At 35.6% G+C, this 24069-nt stretch overlaps 2 protein-coding genes across 2 annotated transcripts in view; one reads left to right on the plus strand and one right to left on the minus strand.

Moving 5' to 3' along the window:
• Positions 1 to 3455: 3455 nt before the first annotated feature.
• Positions 3456 to 13077, plus strand: acadl (acyl-CoA dehydrogenase long chain). Its single transcript, XM_026287849.1, has 11 exons — positions 3456 to 3657; positions 4524 to 4697; positions 4827 to 4964; positions 5629 to 5793; positions 5959 to 6025; positions 7849 to 8013; positions 8207 to 8308; positions 8737 to 8850; positions 9914 to 10041; positions 10533 to 10619; positions 12619 to 13077. Exons 1-11 carry the CDS (start codon positions 3566 to 3568, stop codon positions 12710 to 12712), a joined length of 1326 nt encoding a protein of 441 aa, XP_026143634.1. The 5' UTR covers positions 3456 to 3565; the 3' UTR covers positions 12713 to 13077.
• A 4701-nt stretch (positions 13078 to 17778) lies between these two features.
• The window catches only part of LOC113118575 (tumor necrosis factor alpha-induced protein 8-like protein 3), a 39146-nt gene continuing 32855 nt past the window's right edge, over positions 17779 to 24069 (minus strand). The window contains exon 2 of the mRNA XM_026287850.1: positions 17779 to 18834. Within this exon, the coding sequence (XP_026143635.1) occupies positions 18272 to 18834 (563 nt within the window). The 3' untranslated portion in view covers positions 17779 to 18271. The remainder of the gene's footprint in view (positions 18835 to 24069) is intronic.

A 24069-nucleotide genomic window follows, 5' to 3' on the forward strand; every position in this document is an offset into this window, starting at 1 on the left:
AAAAATAAAAAAATAAAAAAATAAAACCGGATACAGTTCATTGAACAGACTGACCTTTTATGACACTGATGTCACCATGGGAACTGGCATTTTATGGGCTCTTTGGCAAACGGTCATGAAACACAAAATCAATGACGTAACAACAAAAATGTTAAAAAGTTCTAAAATAATAATAAAATAATATATAAAACTTGTGAAAGTGTTCCCATATAATACAATAGGGATAATATTGCAATACACTCATAAAAATAAAGATGCTTCACGGTGCCATAGAAGAACCTTTTTGTTTAAATTATTCCTTTAACATCCTTTCATCCCAGATTATAAAAAGACAAGAAAGATATGTATTTTTAAGAACCTTTGACTGAATTTTATATTTAAGAGTGTATGTTAGCAGAAAAATATGTAGCAGAACATATGACTAATTTAAAAAAAAAATAGAAAAAATTTCTTTTTTTTTTTAAATCTTTGCTTGTTTAATTTTGGATGCCTCCTCATTTTTATTTTGTACGCTTAAAAAAGTTACAAACATTGAGTCTGTATTTTTAGTTTTTATTGCATAAATCTAATCCTTACAGAAGTTGATGTATATGCTTATATGACTTTATATGAAACTATAAAGATACATTAAATATGTTATACATATATAGACTAAATGATTATTTGACATGACTTAGATTACATTGGGAGGTTGGGAGTTGCTCATGATGAATGTGTTCTACGCAGGAGGAGTGTGTTAAACAGCTCATGATTGCCTCTGCAGGTCACACGCATGAGCTGCCTGTGTCAGTGCTTACAGGCTGTCAGGTGACATGTGAACTCAAATAGCTTCATAACCTTTCAGGTGTCATGCTGAGAACATTAAGCATCTGATTATTGAGAAATATTTATCAGATTGGCAAATGCACATAAGATACACCCCTGTTCACAAATTCTGCAAAACATTCTTGAATTTTATTTTATATATATGTCAGTATATATCAGGGTGGGTTTATTTCAAGGTATAGGCCCATATAAAGTCTTATTAAAATTGCTAATTTATATTTTAAAAGGAATGCATGGTGAACATTTGAGTAAATGCCCCAACATAAGTTGCCATAATAGGAATTTCTCATTAACCTATAGACAGTGTTTTTCAGATTTCACTGAATAAGAGAAATGCTTTTTTGAATACCTAAGTCTTGTACTAAATTTCACATCTTCTAATATTTAATATATTTTCTTTAGACATAAGCTAAAATGTTACTAAATGTAGGTCATTTTTTACTTATTTTCATTTACTTAATTTCATTATAAAAGCTAAATATCACTTGAAAGTATAGTTTTTACTTAAGATAATACATTAATGTTTAATTTAGTTTACATGCTATAAAAGCAACTTTGAAAGACCTTTGATTGTTATCATGAAAATAATAATACAAAAAAAAAAAAATCAACACTGAAAATACGATTTTAAACAAAGTATTTTTTTCTTCTGTGTAGAGTGTTATGTAGACAAAACAGGTTTGAACAGAAAACCTTTATTTTCAACCAATAACACTTGTCTTTGACCTGTCAAACTGTTTGTTTGTGGGTACTGTACTGTACTGTCATATGACAGGTTCTCTTCCCCCACCACAATCTTGTCAAAGCAGATTTACACTGATCTCAGAACAGCAAGGTTTATAGTGTTCTATATTTGTCTTAAAAGCAATTTGAGATTTATTTTGCACATTCAATATTTGCAATATTTCCAGGCATCACCTTTCACCGTGCATGAGTCGATATGCTTCTGTCTGTGTGTGTTTGCAGCAGACAGCTCTGCGTCTGTGTGAAAGTGGGACAGAGGTCGTTCGGCTCTTCTCTGGGAGTCTGAACACAACAGGCTCTTTGTTCAGATTCTTCATTAGCACTGCTCCACATGTTCTGCCCTGCATCAGTATCTCAGCCTGTGACACCCGTGCATCAGTTTCTGCATCATTAGGAAAACCAGGCTTTTCTTGTCAAAGTAATGCAGATCATATTACAGCCAGTGAGTTGAGAATGCAACGAGACAGCATTAATAAAACAAAACACAAGGCAAGGGTATTCACAAAGATACAACACAATGAAATAGTTTATAAATATTTGATATACTTACATAGCCTACTCAGAAACCGCTAGTTTAAATTCACAAATAATTACGAAGAAAATAGAGGGATTTTTGATGCGTTTATTATTGGGGTCCAGTAGAGGTCACTAATGTCTTATTTCTATTGGAGGATAAAGGGAAAATAGAAAGACGACGTGGATTCTAACCTCTACCCCAGGGATTATGACACATCCTACTGAAATAGTCTTGAAATATGAAATGTTTTTTATTTTTTCACAATATATTTTTTGCATCTATGATTCCTTGTTGCAATACTGAAATGCTCTTGAGGAAGCTTTAAACTGACTAAACATTCACTACTCTGAAAAAGGCATTTTATTGTATTGAGAGGGCTCAGATGGTGTCGATAGTAGCCTATACAATAAAATAGCGTTTCAGTGACATTCAGTGACAAACCGTTACTATCAAGACCAATCCACGTGTTTTAATTATTATTCATTTTTTATTTTGGAATATTTCTAGTAAATTACAGCCATACAGAACGTTCAGATACAATTTGACAATCAGCGTTAGAATAAAATGACTCTTATTTTGACAGGTTCTCTTTATGTCTTTTGGCAGTAGTCGCGGGAAGTCCGGTTCTTTCGGACAGTTCGTTTCAGTGAACCGGTTAAAAAACGGTTCATCGGTTCTTTCACTCCCTAACGTACGGTTTCACGATTTAATATAAAGTCTATCGTCCCGGGGCGGGATGAAAATACACATTCAAATATATAAAATCAGTAATCATAAAATCAGACAGTTAAAACATCATAATCATGATCTGAGAAGTTCACAATTAAGTTTTGCAACTAAGCACCCAAATAGTAACAGGCAGTGATGTGCATACGATAATTTAATTAAATCTTGAAGATATAAAGTAAATACATTAGTTGCAACCGGTTCTTGACTCCTGAACCACTCTAATGGCACGTTTGTTCAGTATATCATCAGCTCGTGTTCATCAGTTCTATTTATTACAAACTCAGTTTGTGAATGCGTCATCGTAAACTATTACAGTGCAGGTATTTCATAAATCATTCCTTTAGGCTATTCCTATTAAACATGGAGTCTTGACTATGGTCCAACATCATCAATTCTCTCTTCACAGCAGTTCAGTCAGTGTATTGTCTGAGTAAATTAATTTCCCCCGGTATATTGATTTATTTCGACTCAGAGGGAGTGTCAGCCACGTTCAAAAATGAATAATTCAAGTAATTTGTGGACTAGTGTTTACTGGAGATACGCATCGTTTCAAAAGATTCAGTTCGATTTGGTGAACTGGTTCAACCGGCTCACTCAGAAGAACCGGTCGAATCGAACGATTCGTTTCGCGAACCGTACATCACAATTACGCGGATGTGTCCTTTCTTTATTTAGAGTAAAGTTCACGGACGATATTTGACCTGTCAGATATTGTGCCTTAGATTTTAACTTGATCTCCTCCACATCAGCATGTTTGCACTAAAGACACTAAGGAGTTTTTCTCCTGCGACGAAAAATGTTTATTTGCGGAGTAAACAGGCGTTTAGTGTGACTATGTCGAGGTGAGTCTCATTTGTGCTCAATTTTGTTGTTTTCATTATCTTTCGTGTTATTTGATAGATATGTTTCATCATAATTCGCAGAAATAGTTCATTCTAGTAGTTCTCGTTTTAATTATTTATTTCTCTGATGCATATGAAAAGAAAAATTGATGCATTTTTACATATGAATAATATTATATTTTAAATTTTTATTTTTTATTGTTAAAAATCAACAAGAAAACTGATAAGTTAGGTGTTGTCACTAAACATTGGTGTAAAAAAACAAAACAAGAAGTAACGTTACCTCTGAAAATATATTGTCTTTTAAAATATATTACTGTAAGGCAGCTTAAAAAGGTCCACCAAACAATTGTTATTATTTTTCCTGTTAATTTTCTATAGTAAACGATATGATAATATCAAATACTTCCCTACATTATATATCTGTAATAGAATATATTTTTCAGTATTACCAATGTTATCAAAAATGCTGAATTTACATTATCATAATGACAAAAAGGAAGGCAGCTATACATAAAATTGTGAGAGAAAAAAAAAAATCGTAGTTTTGTTGTATCATCCTGAATGGTTAAAAATAGCTACCAAAAGGGTTAATCAGAGGGTTAATATGTGCATTTTCAAATTACACGGGTGTTTCTTACATGTTTGAAATGTTTTGTTTTTTAGAATGAAATTAGAATGCAAATAATAACAAAAAAGTATAATGGTTTTATGCTATTCCATATATGGCCGGTTTTTTTTTTTATGGTAATGATATATTATTATTATTATTATGAATATATTATTAAACGAGGTGATATATCAGTGGTAATAATATATTCATAATATTTGAAGTACTATAGCAAAGGGGTTAATCTGATTCCCAGAATGCAGCATGCAGAGGTCCAGCATGGGGAAACAGCAGCCTTTCGACCAGAAACGTCCATGGCCAAGACACTGATGGACATCGGCACCAGACGGATCTTCTCAGAGGAGCATGACCTGTTCCGACAAAATGTGCGGCGGTTCTTTCAGGAGGAAGTTGTTCCGTATCACACTCAGTAAGTCACCAGTGTGGTTCATCCCTCTCTTATCCTGAATATGATGTTGTTATAATAGATACTGATGCTGATACTGAATGAAAATGTTTTTAAAAATGTATGCAATGCATATACTCTGTATGCTTCTAGGTGGGAGAAGGCTGGTGAGGTCAGCAGAGAGGTTTGGGAAAAGGCCGGAGAGCATGGATTGCTGGGAATATATACACCCGAGGAGCACGGGGGAATCGGAGGGGACCTCCTGTCTGCTGCTATAGTGTGGGAGGAGCAGTGAGTAGCCCCGCCTTCACCTGTCTGTCATAGTAGCTCCTCCTTTATCTGTCTGAACCTATTCAGAAAAATTCAGAATTTTAAAACTCTCTTTCTATTTCAAATCATGAATGTGAATTTCAATGGGACATCCCATAGGAATTACAATTTGAGTGGCGGGAAGAGGAATTTATTAAACTGTAATTCAGTAAAAATGAATCATAGTTATAAAACAGGAGTTATGCAATAAAATATAAAATAAATTAATTGAACTGATTGGATATAGACTGATATGTTTCATGATCAGTCTTGTCAAAAAAAATGACCAAAGTCATCAAAACGAATTATATTTTTTCTTCCACAAAACACCACAAAATGTCCTCAATAATCTATTCTGAAAGTATGAATAGAAATATATTACATTTTAATAATAACATGAAATATTGAATAATAGATATAATTAAATGTTTTATTTTAATCAATTCAATCATAATTCTTCTTCGTTAATTTGAATTCCAGTTCTATGTTCTGCTTGTTGTCTCAGTTCAAATTGAACTGGAATTTAAAATGCATTTCAGTTTGGAATAAAGCACAATGCTGAATGTCTAGAATGTAGGTTTTTCCCTTGGCTTTTTGTGTCTGTGTGTGTAATGTAGTGGGTGTTCTGGCTCTATTTGTGTTGTAGAATGTACTGTAACTGCAGTGGTCCTGGCTTCTCTCTTCACTCTGAGATTGTTATGCCTTATATCAGTCACTATGGCTCTAAGGCTCAGATCGAGAACTATATTCCACAGATGACTGCTGGGAAATGCATCGGGGCCATCGCTATGACAGAGCCTGGAGCCGGCAGGTGGGCTTCAATGCAGGCATGACATTAAAGAAAAAATGATACTTTTAAAGATACAAAGACACTGACTCCCAGGGTGCATCACATTTTCATGCTTGCAGAGTCAAATTGTGTACAGTCATTTGTTCTGTGTCGTCCTGGTTCACATGTTTAATTTTCTCTCTAAAGTGACCTTCAAGGAGTGAAAACATTTGCAAAAAAAGATGGAACTGACTGGATTCTTAATGGGAGTAAGGTATGAACAATGGCTTCTGATGCACATAATTTTTTTTATCGGTCAGGCAGTCAATAAAACTGTTTATATAGCATCTATCAAACAAATTCAATGCCAGCATAAATAAGTGACTGACGCAAAATACAAGAAATAAAAAAAGCACAAACATAGCCTATAATAAAAAGTTAAATCAAATATAAATAAGCGATTATGATGGTAATAAATATAAAAGCCAGACTAAATCAGTTTATTTAATTTAGTTTAACTAAAATATACAAGTGTAAAATATATTTTTTTTATTTAAGATTGAAATAGAATTTAAAATATTATTCAGCTTAATGCCAATGTAATAACAAACGAAATGGGAGTTGCAGAAGATTAAAAATTAAAATCATTAATCTTATGCACCTCTCACTTCATTTGTTCTTGTTGTTACAGTGGCATTTAGTGTAATAGCTGAATGGGACATCAGAAAATATTTTAATTCTGGTGTGTGGAATAGCTAAATGAGAAAAGTTTTGGTTTTAGTTAGCACTCATACAGCACAATTTTTTATAATTCTTTGATTTATTGTATTCTTTGGTAGACTAGAAAGGAGGGCATTACAGTAGTAGTCAAACCAGTTAGTTGTGTAAGTTTGCATTAGTCTCTCCATGTTGCTCAGAGAAAGAAATGTTCTCATTTTAGCAATATTCTTCATGTGATAAATGTTTGCTCCTTGATGTGGCTTAAGTCCTAATATATTTTCTTTAGGGGGCAGTTTCACTGTGAAACCTATCCTGATTGACTCTCTTGGTAACTAAAATACAGTTAGCAAGTGAGTCAATCAGTAGCATATACAAATTAAAAAGTAATGGTCTTAAAATTGATCCTTGAGGTACCCCTCATAGTGTTTCAGTTACCATTTATAGATACAAAATAAATACATAATAATAAAACTCTCAGAGATATGAGATAAACTGATAAAAAACAATATCAGGTGTTCACTTAAATAATCGAATATATCAAAAGCCGCACTTATAAGTTTTATATGTCCTAAGACCTGACTGAAATATCTCTAATTTAGTTTTTACATTTAAAAAGGTTCTAGGCTAATTAAAAGTTTCTCAAAAAAAAAAAAAGGAAAGAAAAAAGGGAGATTTTAAATTGGTCTATAATTACCAGGTGTTCAAATATTTCCTTTGTTAGAGATTTTATTAAATCAGTTTTAAAATCAGTGGCAGAATATAGCAAGCTGAGGGCAGTGATGTACTACAGCAAGCTTATCTTCAGAAGCCAATTTTAGCATGCTTGTTTGTCTTGCAGATACTTGATCTAATATCCATTATTTTCTCCTGAAAGTAGACAGCAAACCTTAAGTTCAGTACTGTAGTTAATATTCTGTAGAATTTTCTTCTTTTCTGTTTTCTTCTTTTCTGCTTTTCTCTTCTGTTTAACCAAAATTACTTGAAATGAATGCTGCTGCACTCAAAGAAAAAAGCCATATAAAAGAAAAAAACCATATCATAAATTAGTCCACACGATTCTTGCACTGTTTTTCAAGTCAATAATTTTCTAAATGAAAGGGGTCATAAACTGCATTTATATATATATATATATATATATATATATATATATATATATATATATATATATATATATATATATTCTGTGATGTGCACTTATAATGATTCTAAGATATTTCATCAAAAACAATTATAATTTAAAAATAAATTAATTAATAAGTAACTTAAATAAAGAGTTAATCTTCTGCTGATTAGTTGGGTTAGTTATTTTCAATTGTTTAGAATTTTCTATCACCTTTTGTTAAATTACAGTCTTGTTCTTTGGTCACTTTCTCTCAGGTGTTCATCACTAATGGCTGGATGAGTGATGTGGTGATTGTAGTTGCTGTAACTAACCGTGAAGCAAAGACAGCAGCTCATGGAATCAGTCTGTTCCTGGTCGACAGCGGCACTAAGGGCTTCCAAAAGGGCCGCAAACTGGAGAAGCTTGGACTTAAAGCTCAGGTTCCCCTTAAAGCTTCCCAAATGCATAACCTAATATATTAATAAATAATAATAATAATAATATATACATACATAGCCAGTTTGTGTAAGAGTTAACTTAGAATTTCTCTACAAATTAAATGTAGATTATAGTGTAATATAGATTAATAGAGAGGTCTAGTTATAAATCTATTGGGTATTTGTTTCTATGCAGGATACAGCTGAACTGTTCTTTGAGGATGTGCGTTTGCCCGCCGAAGCTTTGTTGGGTCAGGTCAATAAGGGATTTTATTATCTGATGAATGAGCTGCCACAGGTATAAGAGTGAGAGTACAAATCTGCTGCTCTCTTTTGAGTTTTCCTATTCTTATTCTTGATAAAACTGCAACATATTTAATGGTTTGTGTGTGGGTAGTTGCATGATATTATATATTCCATATAATGTGTTTATAAACACAGTGCTACTTTTTAGAAGAATGTAGAGAGCATAAATGAGTATTATTTGTATTATTGAGTTAATATCTATTTCTAACAACCTGCTTTAGGACCCAGTCAATTCCCTCTCACATATTGCCTCCGTCTGTGAAGATCTTTTGTATATGGATTGCATTGTCGGCATAAGATATCAAAATATGAGGGGATTATGATTCTGGGAATTTGAAAAGCTCTACAAATGGGCTCACACCCCATTACAATGAACTATAATATGAATAGGGAGAGATTTATTTCGATGTCTTTCTGCAGGAGCGCCTTCTTATAGCAGTCATGGGTCTTGCCAGCTGCGAGTTCATGTTTGAAGAGTCAAGGAACTATGTGATGCAGCGGAAAGCGTTCGGCAAGACCATCGCTGACCTGCAGGTAAATATAAAGGGGACATGTTAAAGCTTTTATTTTATTTTTTTGCTTTAAAAAAAGAAACTTAATTTTTTTTTAACAATCAAAGGTAAGCAAGCAAACATTTCTAACACATTATTCCTAATTTTTGATTATAATTTACATTGTTATGGGAATATATATAAGAAACTACAGACAAATGGTCCTTTTAATTACTAATCAATTAACCATTCAATTTGTGTCATTAAAATACTGTTTTATCTTTTATAAAAGCTCTGCATTATTTGATTTTTCCACGTAAACAATGAAGCTTTTCTATATTAAGCTGTGGATTTGAGATAATGCACTGTTCTCTCATGTCTAATGTAATTTTGACATGAAAAGAAAAGTTTATAATTTTGACCCATACAATGTATTTTTGGTTATTGCTACAACTATACCCGAGCGACTTAAGGTTTTGTGGTCCAGGGTCACATATAAACTTCAGAGGGATTTAGGTTTTAAACACAACAAGCAAGTGCAAATGATTTGGTGAACTTTGACACATTTTACTTCTCTTTAGTTCTTCTGGAGATTAGTATCTGTTCCTGCTTTCTATTTATTACCTTGTTGTCACTTGGCGGCCCAAGTTTCTGAACACTTTATAGGCATTGTTGACAAGTAAATGTGAACGACTATATATTTTTGATTACAGAACACTAGCAATTTCAGAACAAGCCACAACTTGATTTTACTGAAGGAACTGTTTATATAGTATGGTTGTTTTCATACAAAAAAATTCTATTTTCTGGTATGACCTCTTTAAAAAAACCTTTTCAGTTATGTTAAGTTCCTCACAATTAGTTTCTTCATTTGTTTAGTGTGCTTTTAACCTCACGTAAGGTCACGGCCACACACTCACTTTGTAATTGTATCCCTCCATCCTGTCTGCAGTTTGAGACCGATGCTCGGAGAAATTGAATAAGCTCCATTACGCTGTTCATTTATACATATGGATGAGTGGAATCAGGGAGGGCTAAATCAGGTTTGCACTAATAAAACCTCATTATCATCAGAGCTATAACCGATCATCTAACCCGTCTTTCAGGTGGTGCAGCACAAACTGGCCGAGTTGAAGACAGAAGTCTGTGTAGGTCGAGCTTTTATTGACAGCTGCCTTCAGCTCCACAGTGAGAAGAAGCTGGATTCGAGCACAGCGTCGATGGCCAAATACTGGTGAGACTTCTGATGGTGAAAAAAAAATCACAGATTCACGGTAGATAGCGGTGTCTTTTCAGACAGCAGATCGGGGCAGAATCTAGGAAAATGTCATGTTGTGTATTCTAGCTATAATGTGATTTTCTTGGTTTCAAGACGTTTAAAGATTCTGATGGTTTGCTGATGTGTTTTGAAATTTGAGTCTAACTGATTGAATCATCCAGAGATCTCGTCTCCCCGCCACATTTATTCTCATTCAACAAGTCCTTTCACTTAGAAATGCATCACAGTACAAAAGTAATGTCAGTCGCAGCTTCCATTTCATGCTGACTGATTGTGAAAATAATGGCAAATAACAAGAGATTTTAAAAAGCGCTACCTTTTGGATTTGTTTTATGTAAAGCTTTGCATGCCTGATTAAGTCCATAGAAAGCACCGCTTTTCTTGCATCATTTTGCGCTGTTAATGTTATACCAGTTTTGTGTTACAAGGTCTTTTTCTCTCCCTAGGGCCACAGATTTGCAGAATAGAGTTGCTACTCAGTGCCTGCAGCTTCACGGAGGATGGGGCTACATGTGGGAGTATCCGATAGCCAAGTGAGTACCAGTCACTGAGAAGTGTACGATCAGCGCTCATGGGCATTCACACTTGTAACCAGAATACTGTACAAAATATTGATTCTGTGACAATGACGCCTACAAATGAAAATGGTCATGTCGTTTCAAATGAATTTCTTCTTAAACAAAAGGAGGAATTTACATTGTCAGTGCTGCAGGAACGTGATTGCTATGTATTTATACAGATTTTTTGTATTCAGATTAAGTGCATTAATCTGAAAAAGTGCTGCCTTTTCATATGCATTTACAATGCATGCATGTCGTGCATGAAGGCAATAACTTTGACAGAACTTCATAAGCTAGCGGTGCCATCTATTTGTGTGAAAAACTGTTTAAAATTACGTAATTCGGTGAAAATCATAGTACTTTAAGGATGCTTTCACACTTGGTTCACTTGCCTGGTCTGCACCCGAGTTCGATTGCTCCCCCCTCCCCCTGCCCACGCTGAACTGCGTTCATATTATGTTATTTGAGTCCGAACCACGGTTCGTTTGCGTCATCAAGTCACCAGCTGTTTACCTCGTCGCTTAGTAACGGCGGCACAGGAGAAGGCGGCAAATGCATAACATTGCTACACTTTTATATATTTACATTTTTGAACAGTTAGTTTTGTTTACAAAGCTTCAGTTACATAACAACACTTACGTCTGTCTCACGAATGTACTGCAAATGATCTGAAGAACACTGAAGGTGAACAGAAATGAGACATACAGCTTTCTATTTGCAGCGTCAGTCACGCTTGTCAGGAAAGTGAGTGAAACACACACAAACACACATTTTCATCAGATAAAACGTCATTAATAGCGGTTCACTTCCGCGATTTGGTACGATTGCGTTCACACCAGCAGCAACTGTACCAGAGTTCACATGAACCGTACCCCAGACCACCCTTTTTAAAGGCTGACTCTGGTACGGTTCACGGGTGCGCACTCGAGTTCGGAAGACAGCGTTCAAATCATCCAAACGAACATGTCATTCGAACCCGGGTGCACACCAAAAGTGCTAGTGTGAAAGTACCCTAAGGAGCTTGACGGCTTGTTTTTCCTCTGTTACCTTGACTGTTATTCTGGTGTCCAGCAGAGGGCGTGTTTCTCTCAGCTCTGCTCTTTCTCACCACCACAATAACTCCAGCACTTTTTAAATGGAGCTAAAACTGGGTTCATTTGAATGGCCATTTATAGAACACCTTCTGTGGATTGTGAAACACATTTAAATTATTTTATTATTATTTTTCCATGGAAGCTACAGTTTGATTATGATTTCTGATTACTCACTCTGCGGTCTGTTATATATTTGTATATTTTCTTGGCTGCAGATGTACCTTGTGTAGGTGTAAAATGCCTCTTTTATAAGCTCCCGGAATATTCATACATGACCAGTCTTTTTAAATCTGTTATATTGCTCAGTACAATCTAAATATAGCTTTTGGATATCATCTAACTCCAAAACGAGATAAATATATAATAGTAATAAAAAATCAACAAATAATCATATTTATATGTGTGTGTGTGTGTGTGTGTGTTGCAAAAAATACAAAATAATATGTTTGGACTATTAAGAGTCTTTTACTTTCATGACAATGTAGCAGATTTTCTTCCCAAATTTTTATTTTTGTTATAAAAGATGAGTACATTTCTGTTCCTCGTTACTTTAATGTAAGACTACTTATATATTATTGAAATTGTGAAGTATTCACAGATATTTGCAGTGTGACTCTTCTCTTATGTGTTTCAGTAATGAGAGTGGATTTTTTTTTTCCTAACGATAATAAGAATTTGAGGGGAAATGTGATTGCCATGAAAATGTCACTGTGTAAAAAATCTTAATGGACCTGAAAATAGGCTTTAATTAATATTATTTGGAGGTGAAATATGACTGGAACATTCTTGAGATTCACCCCAGCCGGATTTTCAATCTTGACTCATAAATAAAATGCATTAGAAACATTTGAATGATTGTCTCATGTGCTCTCTTTCAGAGCCTTCGCAGACTCCAGAGTTCAACCCATCTACGGCGGAACCAACGAGATCATGAAAGAACTCATCTCGCGCAACATCGTTAGTAAAAAATAAATGCAGGGAGTATATTAAAAAAAGATGAGGGTTTGATTTGGTGCCTCTTATTGCTGTAGCTGGAGCTTCACAGGATTGCTGATTAGAAAAATGATCTCAGATGAGTTATTCAATGCATACAAATGTTCATGTCATGTGAAAGTCGGCTTCTATCATATGATGTCTGCAGAGAGAAGGTCTCTTCTGTTTGTGACTCTGCGCTGTATGTATGGATATTTGAAGCTACATTTGCCTTCCAGGTGATCGGTTTGCACCACTAAATGCAGAAAAGTGTAAAGTTCAGTTACTTTTGTAGTGATTTGATTGTTTTGATATGTGAACACCAACTTTGCATACTAATAAATCTTTATTAAGATATTCCTAAAGATGGCTCTTATGTTCCGTCCTCTAACAATGTGATTCTCTTTTCTTCAAAGACAACGTCAGGATACTAAAAACAGTCTGTGCATTTTAATCATGCACCGTTATGATTGGTGTAAACAAAGAGAGTCTGTCTACGTGCTTGTGTGTGTGTGTAAGTTCTTGTGTGCTTTATGAGTCTTTGGCTGGATGGTGTGTTAATAGTGAGTCATGGAGCAGAGGTGGGTGGTCTGTGAGAGTTAGTTGGTGGGTGTTATAAAGAGATTAAAACCAGAGTGATCAACTCTCTCTCCATCCCGCCCTCTTTCTGTCATGGGTGTAATTATAGAGCCGTTTTCCTTTTATTCAAAGATATTCAAATAAAGAGGCGCGCTATGTAAGTTCAGAGTAACTATAGATTAGACAGAGGAGAGAAAATCGTCCTTTAAAAAGCAAGTTTGACTCGGTCAGAAGATCAAAGGCATGGCTCACAAATGAAGCGAGCTCGTGTGTCGATCTTAGTGTTTCCAAAAGCATTCGGAAGTCACTAGTTTACGAGGGAGAACAAAACGGAACAAAGCGCAAATACTGGAACAATAACCAAATCAAAAATAACATTTAAGACAGTTGTATGACAGCAATTTAGAAAAACATTGTGATAAGACTATTAAGCAATCATTTATTCATCAATGTACTGTGACGCTTCCAAAATAAACGTTTTTGTTTACATTATATATGTATGTGTATTGTGTATATTTATGTATGAATAAATGCACACATACAGTATGTATTTTGGAAATATTTACTCGTTTATACATTTATATATTCATATATATATACAAGATAAATAAATAAAAATGGGAAGTCGTGGCCTAGTGGTTAGAGCGTTTGACTCCTAACCCTAGGGTTGTGGGTTTGAGTCTCAGGCCGACAACACCACGACTGAGGTGCCCTTGAGCAAGGCATCGAACCCCCAACTGCTCCCAGGGCGCCGCAGCATTAATGGATGCTCTGGGTGTGTGTTCACAATATGTGTGGAGTTTGTATGGGTTAAATTCAGAGTACGAATTCTGAGTATGGGTCACCATACATGGCTGAATGTCAAATCCCTTTAATTTTTTCCCCCAGGGTTGCCAAGTCTGTGGTTTTCATGTAGAATTTGGCTGCTTTTGAAGTGTTGCTGTGAGTTTATTTATTTATTTATTTTTTACCTGTGGGTTTAAGGTTTGAAATGCTGCATTAATTAAATTTGGCTGAAATGCCTGTATTGAACCAATGACAATACTGTGTAATATTATGTTAAGAATTTTTTTTTTTTTTTTTTTTTTTGGAAGAAGAGCCACTGGTAGGGAGCCTTTAAGTTGTGTTTATGATCACTAGTGTTTTCAATCTGCGCAATAGTGACTATTTAAATATGCACTTTAGGGATGGGAATTTCATTATTTTAACATTTTGAATGGCCATCTTAGGGCTAGTTTTGCAGACCTGGCAACCATGCGCATCTCCACCGCTTTGATCTAAGCTCTGTCATTCATCTTACTAAGGCTCCTCTGTTAGAGCACACTGTGGGGGGGTGTTTCAGTGTGTGGGTGTTGGTTGATTTGTAACCTGTTGATGTCCAACAGCCTGTCATGTCTTTCTGTTCTTTCATACCACAATTATTTTATTTCAGGCCGACCTGACCCAGTGCAGTCTTCCGCTGCAGCTAAATTTGGGCTCTCAGTCGCACATTCTTGAGCTGTGAAGCCACTGTGTGGAAGATCCTGAGCTGTTAGGAAAATTAGTGCCATTCCTCATTAGCAAGCCTAGGCAGAGTCTGCTTATGTATGTCACTTTTTCTGTTCTATTTTTGGTGGGGATAACCCCCCCCACCCCCCCCTTTTTAATTTTAAAAATTCTTTAAGCATTTTTAAGCAGATAAAAAAAAAAAACAAGTCTCTTTAAGCAGTTTATGGTTAGGTTTAGTTCATTCTCCAGAAATTGGTTACTGGCAAAACATCTGCTTTATTACAGAGTGCAGCAGTCGGCTTCCTGAAGTAAAGTCTAATTTTCTCCGTATGGAAATAGATTTTAAACAGAAACTTATAAACCTTTAAAGACAGACCCTAGTACTGTGACTTCCAAGGTTCTTAATCAATGGTATATGCTTTTTATTTAAGCCATCCGTTCACATTATTAATATTTTATTATTATTCAGATTGACTTAATATATTGTTTCTATAGATATAATCAACAACTTTGAATAGTTTTATATTTCTCAGTTGTTTTTAATTTGATTCTGTTATTTGTAATGCTTCATGGGATTGTAGTTCTTCCCTCACTGGGTGTTAAATACAATGTAACGTGTAAAAGTGTGTAGTTTTGTGATTCACCTTTTAACTGGTTGCTTGGTTCATTGCTTTTAATGCTTTAACAAAGACAATTGAAAAAAAAGAAGAGTGGAAACCAATGTCACTGCAAGTACAGGCGGGCACTAATGCATTCTTTAATAGAATAAATGTTCTTTAGATGTTATATTTAATTTTATTTTCTCTGAATATGTGACTACTTTTGAATGGCAGTCAATGGAGAAAGAAGCTGTTGCCCTATAAGCTGTAACTGTGTAGTTACAACATCTACCAAGCAGGGACTAACTGGACCAAGCCAGCCAGCCAAACCTTGACCCTTTGGCTCATACAGCTATTACAGGGAATTTAGACCAGTGAGTGCTTAGTCACTTTTAAAAGTGAATGAATGGCAAGACATGTTCACCAGATGCGTCATTAAAGCTTCTTTGTTTTGCATTTTATTTCTGTCTTAATTTTTTTTTAAATCTGGTCTGTCAAATACATAGAAATGTCAGTCTGTTCTCTTCTTTTAGAAGTTCATAGTAAAGGAAATTTGAAAAATCTGAAAGACGTGGTTAGTCCCCTTCTCTAATTTAAAAGGATCTGCCTCATACAGAACTTCTTTGTGTTGTATGAAATTTGCCTTTAGTTGTGGTTGAATAGAGTGATTTAACTGAACTCCCATTAGTCACATCATCTAACGCTGCTTTCAAGTCATGTTAGAATGATCATATTTACAAGTTGAGCGCATGAGTAATAATTACCAGTGGGAAACAGGGCTTGTCAATTATTTTGTCAGGAATTATGGCAGAAGCTGATTATTATTGATCATAATACGTTGTGCTTCTGAATGCTGATGATACAATTAATTTGTAAAAAGCTTGTCAGAAAACATTCAATTAGCATAGGTTTACAGAGAAACCAAATTATGTCCACCTTAAAAAAAAATAAAAACTTTTTCTCTGGCAACACGAGAATGAGAAAACATAATTTGTTCATCCAATGTGATTCTTTTGGTTTCCAATATATAACATTAGTCCAAAAAGCTCCCTGTTGTTGACGAGAAAAATAATAAAAGAGAGCAAAATATAAAACTGTACCATGACTCCATTTAATTCCAACCAAAATCACGTGATCACAACTGATGTTGTAATATAATTTGTAACGAGTATGAACTTAACAGGAGGACTTTATCTACACAAGAGACAAACCAGATAATTTGTTAAAATTACTGTAATAAGCTTTACTGCAAGTTTACATTCTTACTCATCAAGGGCCACATTCACACTGGCAGAATATAGTAATTTTGGTTATTTAAAGAAGAGACAATCACACTTTAGGCTATAACTGAGCTCACACCGGCAAAGCCCTGATGTGCGGATGGAAGAGTACAGGACAACTAGTTAGTGTGTGGTTTGGGTAACTTGCAGGACATTTAAAGATTCGCACCTGTAAGTAAATGTGGTTGTCAATCCCAAACACTGACAGTGTGAACGCAGCCAAGGTCAACAAAGATGTCCCTGCAGAGTTATTCTAGTTCACCAAACATGTTGAGTGCTGCATTCCATTTAACTCATCCATCAAGATTCCTTTTTGGAAGATCACAATAAATTGATGCAAAAGAATGGTTTATGATCAGGGGAGATAGATATTGAAGTTTAAATATCCCACACCTGACTTTGCATGGAATGGAGAATACTATTCCCAGACAGCAACCAGTTTCAAATTGGATCAGGGTGGTTTTCACGTGAGCCAGATATGGACCGCATCTGGGCCAACACTATGTTGCACTCTGGGTTCTAACTGGTAGTAGATCCTAACTGGCTAAACAGTATGGACCAGTCAAACATAGATCAACCACAGCAGCTAAAATGACAAAAGGACACTACAGGAAGTTCATATGGATTGTTTAATGACAGATAATAGTGCTACACTCTGGGGTTACTGAACAGGCTTATGGAATAATCACATTTCTCTTCTGCATGTACGTATACACACATTTACATGCTCTTGACACATCAGGATCTGGAAAAACCAAGCACAAGATCATGGTAGCTGTGACACAGAGTCATTACAAAGGCAAAAGACAGGAGACCAAAACCCCAAAGTTTATTTACAATCTTTCTGCTGCACTTCAGTTATGCTATTTTTGGCGTATGCTCTGTTCAACAAAGGTTTGCGCCATTTTTATCTCAAGCTCTCAACGCTTTAGGGATAGTTCATCCAAAAATATGTAGTTTAATAATCATTTACTTGGGTTTATCTCAGTTTAAACCTGTATGACTTGATTTCTACTGAAGAATCCAAGAGGTTGTACAAAGAAAGTGAATGGGGTCACTCTGTCAAGCTTGAAACAAGACTCGAAGCTGTTGCATTCACATCGATTCACATTCAAACAAATTTTTTTTTTGAAGCCATACAGGTTTGGAACATCATGAAGCTGACTATAGAATGTTCATTTTGGGATGAACTATATCCTTAAGAATAGATTAACTGGACATCTTAACTGGTTCTCATGGACGCATAGAAGAAAGCTAGGGTTGCATTCCTAAAGGACAGATTTCATACAGTGCATATAAAGGAGCTCGTAATTTAAAACGTTCCTGCAATTGCACACAAAGGACAGGTTTTCAGGACACTGATTCATTCAGGCTCTCCACTTAAATGGATTTTCCCCAAACAATCATCTGGTACGTTGACAATACAGACCAGGATTTGACTTTAATCTGCATTTGGTTGACCATCCCTACAGGTTGGGTTACAGTGACATCATCAAGTTATCATGACAGCCTAAATTTCAAACAAAAACCAAAGAACACAAACTGGGTAAAATCCCTCCATTCAAATCCCAATAGCCTGATGAAGTCTCATCCGACGAACCGTGAAATGGAGGTTAAAGTGTGCCCTCATCTAGGAGTTTGTTTACCCCATCGCAGATCTTCCTCAGGTTAAGTCTGTACTCTTCAGTTGGGCCGTACAGCTCGGTCAGGAAATCCACATCTGCGAAATGGTTGAAAACATGGTCGATACGGGCATGAGAGCGTGCGGTCAAGTGGTGCTCCACCAGCTCATGGAGAAGGTCCCTACATTCCATCAGCAGCTCGGAGAGAATGCCGCGGTCGAATGTGTACTCCACCTCGTAAAAGCTCACCACCGTCATGGCCGCCTGGTTCATCTTCTTTTTGAAGCGTTCGACGGTCTCCATCTCGTCAGGACTGAATTGGTGGTTTCGGTAGAGAATGCCAATCTTCAGGGCAATCTTGATGACATCTTTGATGATCTTGTGAGCTTCCTTCTTGCTTTTGATGTATTCGCGACTGGCCTTGTAGAGTTCGTCCAGAATCTCGCTGCTGGTATCGTCTGTGAGGAGATTTGCCACGGCCATGGTGGCCATTTTACTCAAGATCTTCTTTTGGGCCTGAAGGGCCAAACTCTTGGAGTTGAAGCTCTCTTGGCCTATACAAACAAAGAAGAAAGTAAAATTAGCCACTCCAAGAATTCTTTTTTCTCTCTCTCACACATAAGTCAGTTTGAATGTCAACAATGTTCAGTTTCCAACAGAACATTTTTCTGTAAATAGGCTACAGCGTTTTGAGTACCCAGGTCAAGGGCGGTCTAACAGACATCTCTTTCAATATAATACCATGCTGAAAGACTTAAAATATAAAACATTCCATCTGTTTTTCAACATGTTTCACTCAAATAAGCGTGGGTGTTTTCTTCTGAACCTTTATTATTCTGGAAACCTCAAATGAAATGTTCAAGCATTTTTAAAAGACTGATACATTCCCTTGATGTTGAATTCTGTATCTCCTCTATTTTCATTTCGAATCTGAATTGAATGATGAAAGGGATGTTTTTAAATAATACATTATTGACATTTTTATTTAATTTGTGCTGATTTACTACAGAAAAGGATGAAGAAAGGAGATGGAAAGTATAATTTCAGGCTGCATGAGCAAGTTTTGATGAAATATCAGAAAGACTATTTATTTATCTGTTTGCATAATTAGAAAATGAGTTAGAAAAGGTAGAGCATCATTGGCCAATACAACAGATTTTATGTAACACAATGACATTTATAGTCTTTTTTTAAGAGGTAGTTTATTGAGCCACTGTAGGTGTGTCATAACCGTATTGTGTGCAAATGGATGGCAGCAAAGCTGTTGATTTACTAATGATTTATACAGTGTCTAATGGACTGTGATAATATTAGTACAAGCTCCCCGACCAGACTAGACAGACTGTGCTGTTTGACACACTGTGGGCGATACCCAGAGTTCCTCTGGGTGTGTGAGACTCTCAGCGTGTTCATTCTGCTGAGGTGTGCTTCTGTCTGATTTGGGGTTGTAGATGTGGAAACTGTATGTTCGATAATTCAATAAGAAGTTTTGGGCCAAAAATAGGAGAATGAAAAAAAAATGGACTGCATTCAGAGAAGGCTGAGGATTTATGAATCTCATGAGGGATTCCGTGACTTGAGAAAAAGATTGATGATGGTCTGGTTTTGGCAAGTTTCTCAATCTCTCTCTCTCTCTCTCTCTCTCTTTTGTGAAATGTCCACTCTGGAAACAACTAACATGAATATGTTTACCAGTGTTTCCATATTTTTGTCACCCTTCACCATACACAATCTATGGATTTTAATCTATATAAAATGTAAACTGTACCATTTTTTATTAACAGCATTATTTATAAAAAAAAAAAAAAAGCTTTTATACTTAAATATCTTATAATATTATATATTGAAGTACAATTTATCATAAAACAATTTTAAGTTGGTTTAAAAGTTCTTGCTTCACTTTGTTTCAGAAGTCACTGAAATTCAGTATGTTGGTTCAATAATCGCTCTGACAGAATCTGTGAGTTAATTTAATAAATTATGTTTTCTGACTTATTCAAATCATTTTATTAAAAGCACCAGCTCATGTGAGTCATTTGTTGGTGAATCAGAATACACTGTTACTTTTTGCATGCAGCCCCTAAGGACAGCTCAATAAAAAGATGTTTCCTTGCCATTAAATAGTTTTTTTCTTTTTTTGCATACAGCTCAGACTAAGCTAAAAACTCTTGTTATTTCTTGCCGTGGTGCTGTAGATCAATCAGGGGTGAAGAGCAGTGAAGGAAACACTTGTGCACTGCACATTAATTTCTGGGGAAGTACACACTTAAATGCCTCACAGAAGTACTTTTCAAGAGCTCTCATGTTAGCATGCTGCAGAAACTCTTTCTGTCTCGCCATGTTCCTCTTTTTGCACAAGTTTGTGTTGTATTTTTGCATCTTCTATAATAGGCCCTAACTCTTAAAAATAAAGGTGCTTCACGATGTCAGAAGAACTTTTATTTATTTTGTAAAGAACCTTCGACTAAACCCCATTTTATGAGTGATCAATCAATGCAGAAACCCAAATATTCCAAAAGTGATCACATTTTTCGAAGGGAGCTGCCGATGTAGGCAGGAGACAACAAAGCAGCTCGCTAAGTGACTGTATATGTCCATGATAATGTGAAATATCTCAGGGTCTTGTGAGTTGAGTGTGTGGGTTAACTTGGGCTGAGCTGGTGAGATGGCACAGGAAGGAGGGTTTTGTTTTGTCGTGTTTATCTGTAGGAGGCGTGGGCAATCTGAGAGCAAATTGTATTTGGATACCTCCTATAGTTCAAATTACACACTACAGACATGATTAACATTACACAAACAAATGCAGAGAATCTTTTCTTTCCTGGACCTCTGCAGAGAGCCGTCACTCTCGTTCATTGCCTCACACAAATCACTGTTATATGTTAGTGGGGTGGTCTGGAAAATACGTCATTTGAGAATGCCACTGAATGCCACAGAATGCCACACAAACGCCCGACCCAGGCTCCAGTCTCTTTTATTTCATGTAAAGAGAGCCAGAGCGAAGCTGACCTCTGTGCGCACATATCCGGCTGCCAGGTGAGATGGTCTGACCTCGATCTGACCGAGGCATGACCTTTAGCTAATGTCTCTGACAGGAATGATGATGTTCACTCTCAGTGACAAACTGGTTTAAGCTTACTGCTCTTGTAGCTCAGCTGGTAGTGCATGACACTAGCACCACTGAGGTCATGGGTTTAATTCTCTAGCGTACTTTAAAAAGAGTATTTATAACAGAAATAATATACTTCAAAGGGATACAATTAAGTGCATAATAAATGTGTTTTTGGACACTTGATTGCAAGTTGTTTACAATTAAATTCAAAAACATTATAGTTTAGTTTTAAATTAAATATTTTAAATGCTTCTATTAAAATATTTAATTTATATGAAATAAAAGTGGTTGAAAGTACATCTCTATACATAATTTAATAACTGCTTCTAATACTTTTGAAATATGGTTTTCATTTGCATTCATGGTAAACTAAAATATACTTTAATGTCATTTCTGTTGAAGTTTGTACTGTATGTCATGTATTTATATATTTTTGTAACGACACATTTATTAGCATTTAGCACATTTAGTAAGTTTTAGTATGTGAGTCAAAATAAATATACTTCTTTAAAGAACAACAAAACATTATTACAAGTAAAAAAATAATAATGTACTGTAAAATAATAATATAATTAAATAATAAAATGTACTTTTAAATACATCTCTAGTTACTTTAAAATTAAATTAAATTTAAATTAAATTTATGCATTTAGCAGATTTAAATTTAAATTTTACATTTATGCATTTAGCAGACGCTTTTATCCAAAGCGACTTACAGTGCATTCAGGCTATCAATTTTTACCTATCATGGAAAAGAAAAAAACTTTAAAGAAAATTGAGAAAAAAAAAATCTTTTTAATGAAAAATGTACACTACAAGTGCACTTTCATTGCAATTAAGTGTACTTTTTATTTTTAAGGGACTTTCAAAAAATGTACATATAATATTAGAGTGACAGTATAAAAGCAGACAATAACAAGCAGTGCTGTTTTGTGAAAAATGGCAAATTAAATATTTATGTTGCTATTTTGGCATTTGTGTTTCCACTGAAGAGATCTTGGTTGGCATTTCATGTTGGGTTTATATTGTATATAAAAAAGTTCATTTTGAAACAAAAGGGTATGATGCACTAGGTCATCATATTCTAATACATTGTCCTAACCAGGCGTGACACAATAAATGTTAGCGACAATTTAATTTATCTTTCCACACTGAAAGCAGAAATGGTGTGCGACCTAAAGCACAGCTGTTCAGAGTGTATTTGATGTTTAATATACAAGTGAATGAAGCAGGCTTTTTTCACAAATGAGATTTCTCTTTGGACAAGGCTACCAAATGCACCAGGAATAGAAAGCAGACCAAATGTTGCGTTGCTTCAATTTACATGAAAGGAATTGCTTGTACTGCTCAATCACATCACACCTCGTCAGGATATGTCTTAACATTCCACACAATCTGAAGCTTTTTCCCCAGTTCATTTATTAAAACTAAGTTGCAATGGCTTGTTCATAAATCAGCATTCACCTGGCATCACAACCAAGTGCTTTTGAACATATGGCTGGACATGTTTACATATTTATGCTTATTAAGGGTTCAACAACTTCATAAGTGGAGGTCATTTACAGTGCATCCTCTAGCCTATAGAGGTCTTAAAGGAACAGTAGCAAATTTGTTACCCTGCGTTTAGATCTGTTGTTGACACAGTAAAAGGATCAGAGAGATGGTGGAAAAAGATAATAAGTGCCCCTATTATGGATTTGTGAAAATGACCTTCATGCAGTGTGTAACACAGCTCTAGGTGAATGAAAACAGCCTGCAAAGTTTTAAATCTGAAAGAGCAACGTGTATAAAATGATTGTCTCTCAAAAGAGTCGACTGAATTATTGAAAAAAAGTAAACTTGAAACATTAACATATTGCCTGCCCTCTTCATTCTTTGCCACTAGGTGCTGCTTTTGGACCGGTAAAAATAACGGTTTCCCCGGTAACGCTGTACACAAAGCAGTGCTCAAAAATGCTGCTTTATTAGGCATTACCAGGCGGCAAGGAAGTCGACCGGAATTTGAAGACGGCCGCGTGCCGCCATCTTGAAGCAGAACTTCACTTGCGTTAGCATTCCCATTGACTCCCATTCATTTTGGCGTCACTTTGACAGTGAATAACTTTACATCTGCGGCGTTTAAAGACTCCATTTGTCCATTATTTATTTCTAAAGATACACGACAATGTATAAAGGGCGCCATTACCTTCTATGTTACATTATGGCCCCGTAGAAACAGTTTTTGTAAAAATAGGCTAACGATTGCGTCATAACCACTCGACTCTCTGTCACATTACCGTACAGACAGGAGGAGAAGCTCGCAGGCAATTAACTTAATATGGCGTACTGGCGTTACATTTTAAATTACTATACAAAATAATTAATCAGAATACTTACTCCTGCTCATTCACGACAAAGAACTCCCCGCTCAAGCTCGCAGTCTCTGCAAGATTAACGATGGCAGTTTGCACGCACAGCCACTTAGAAGATTTACATCTGTCAGGCAGGTTGCTGACGTCATCAAGCTTAGTTTGAGTAAAAAAATGGGCTTCACTTGTCTCAATTGAGTTCCAACGGGGTCGCTGTGTCCATTTCTTTTACTGTCTATGGGCATTACAGGCATGATGAAATTAAAATGAGACCAACTGGACCAATCACTGCAGATTAGCGTCATGCAAACGAGGGGTTTAGAAACATT

The sequence above is a fragment of the Carassius auratus genome, chromosome 18 (genome assembly GCF_003368295.1).
Source record: "Carassius auratus strain Wakin chromosome 18, ASM336829v1, whole genome shotgun sequence".
In the NCBI taxonomy this organism is placed as follows: Eukaryota; Metazoa; Chordata; class Actinopteri; order Cypriniformes; family Cyprinidae; genus Carassius; species Carassius auratus.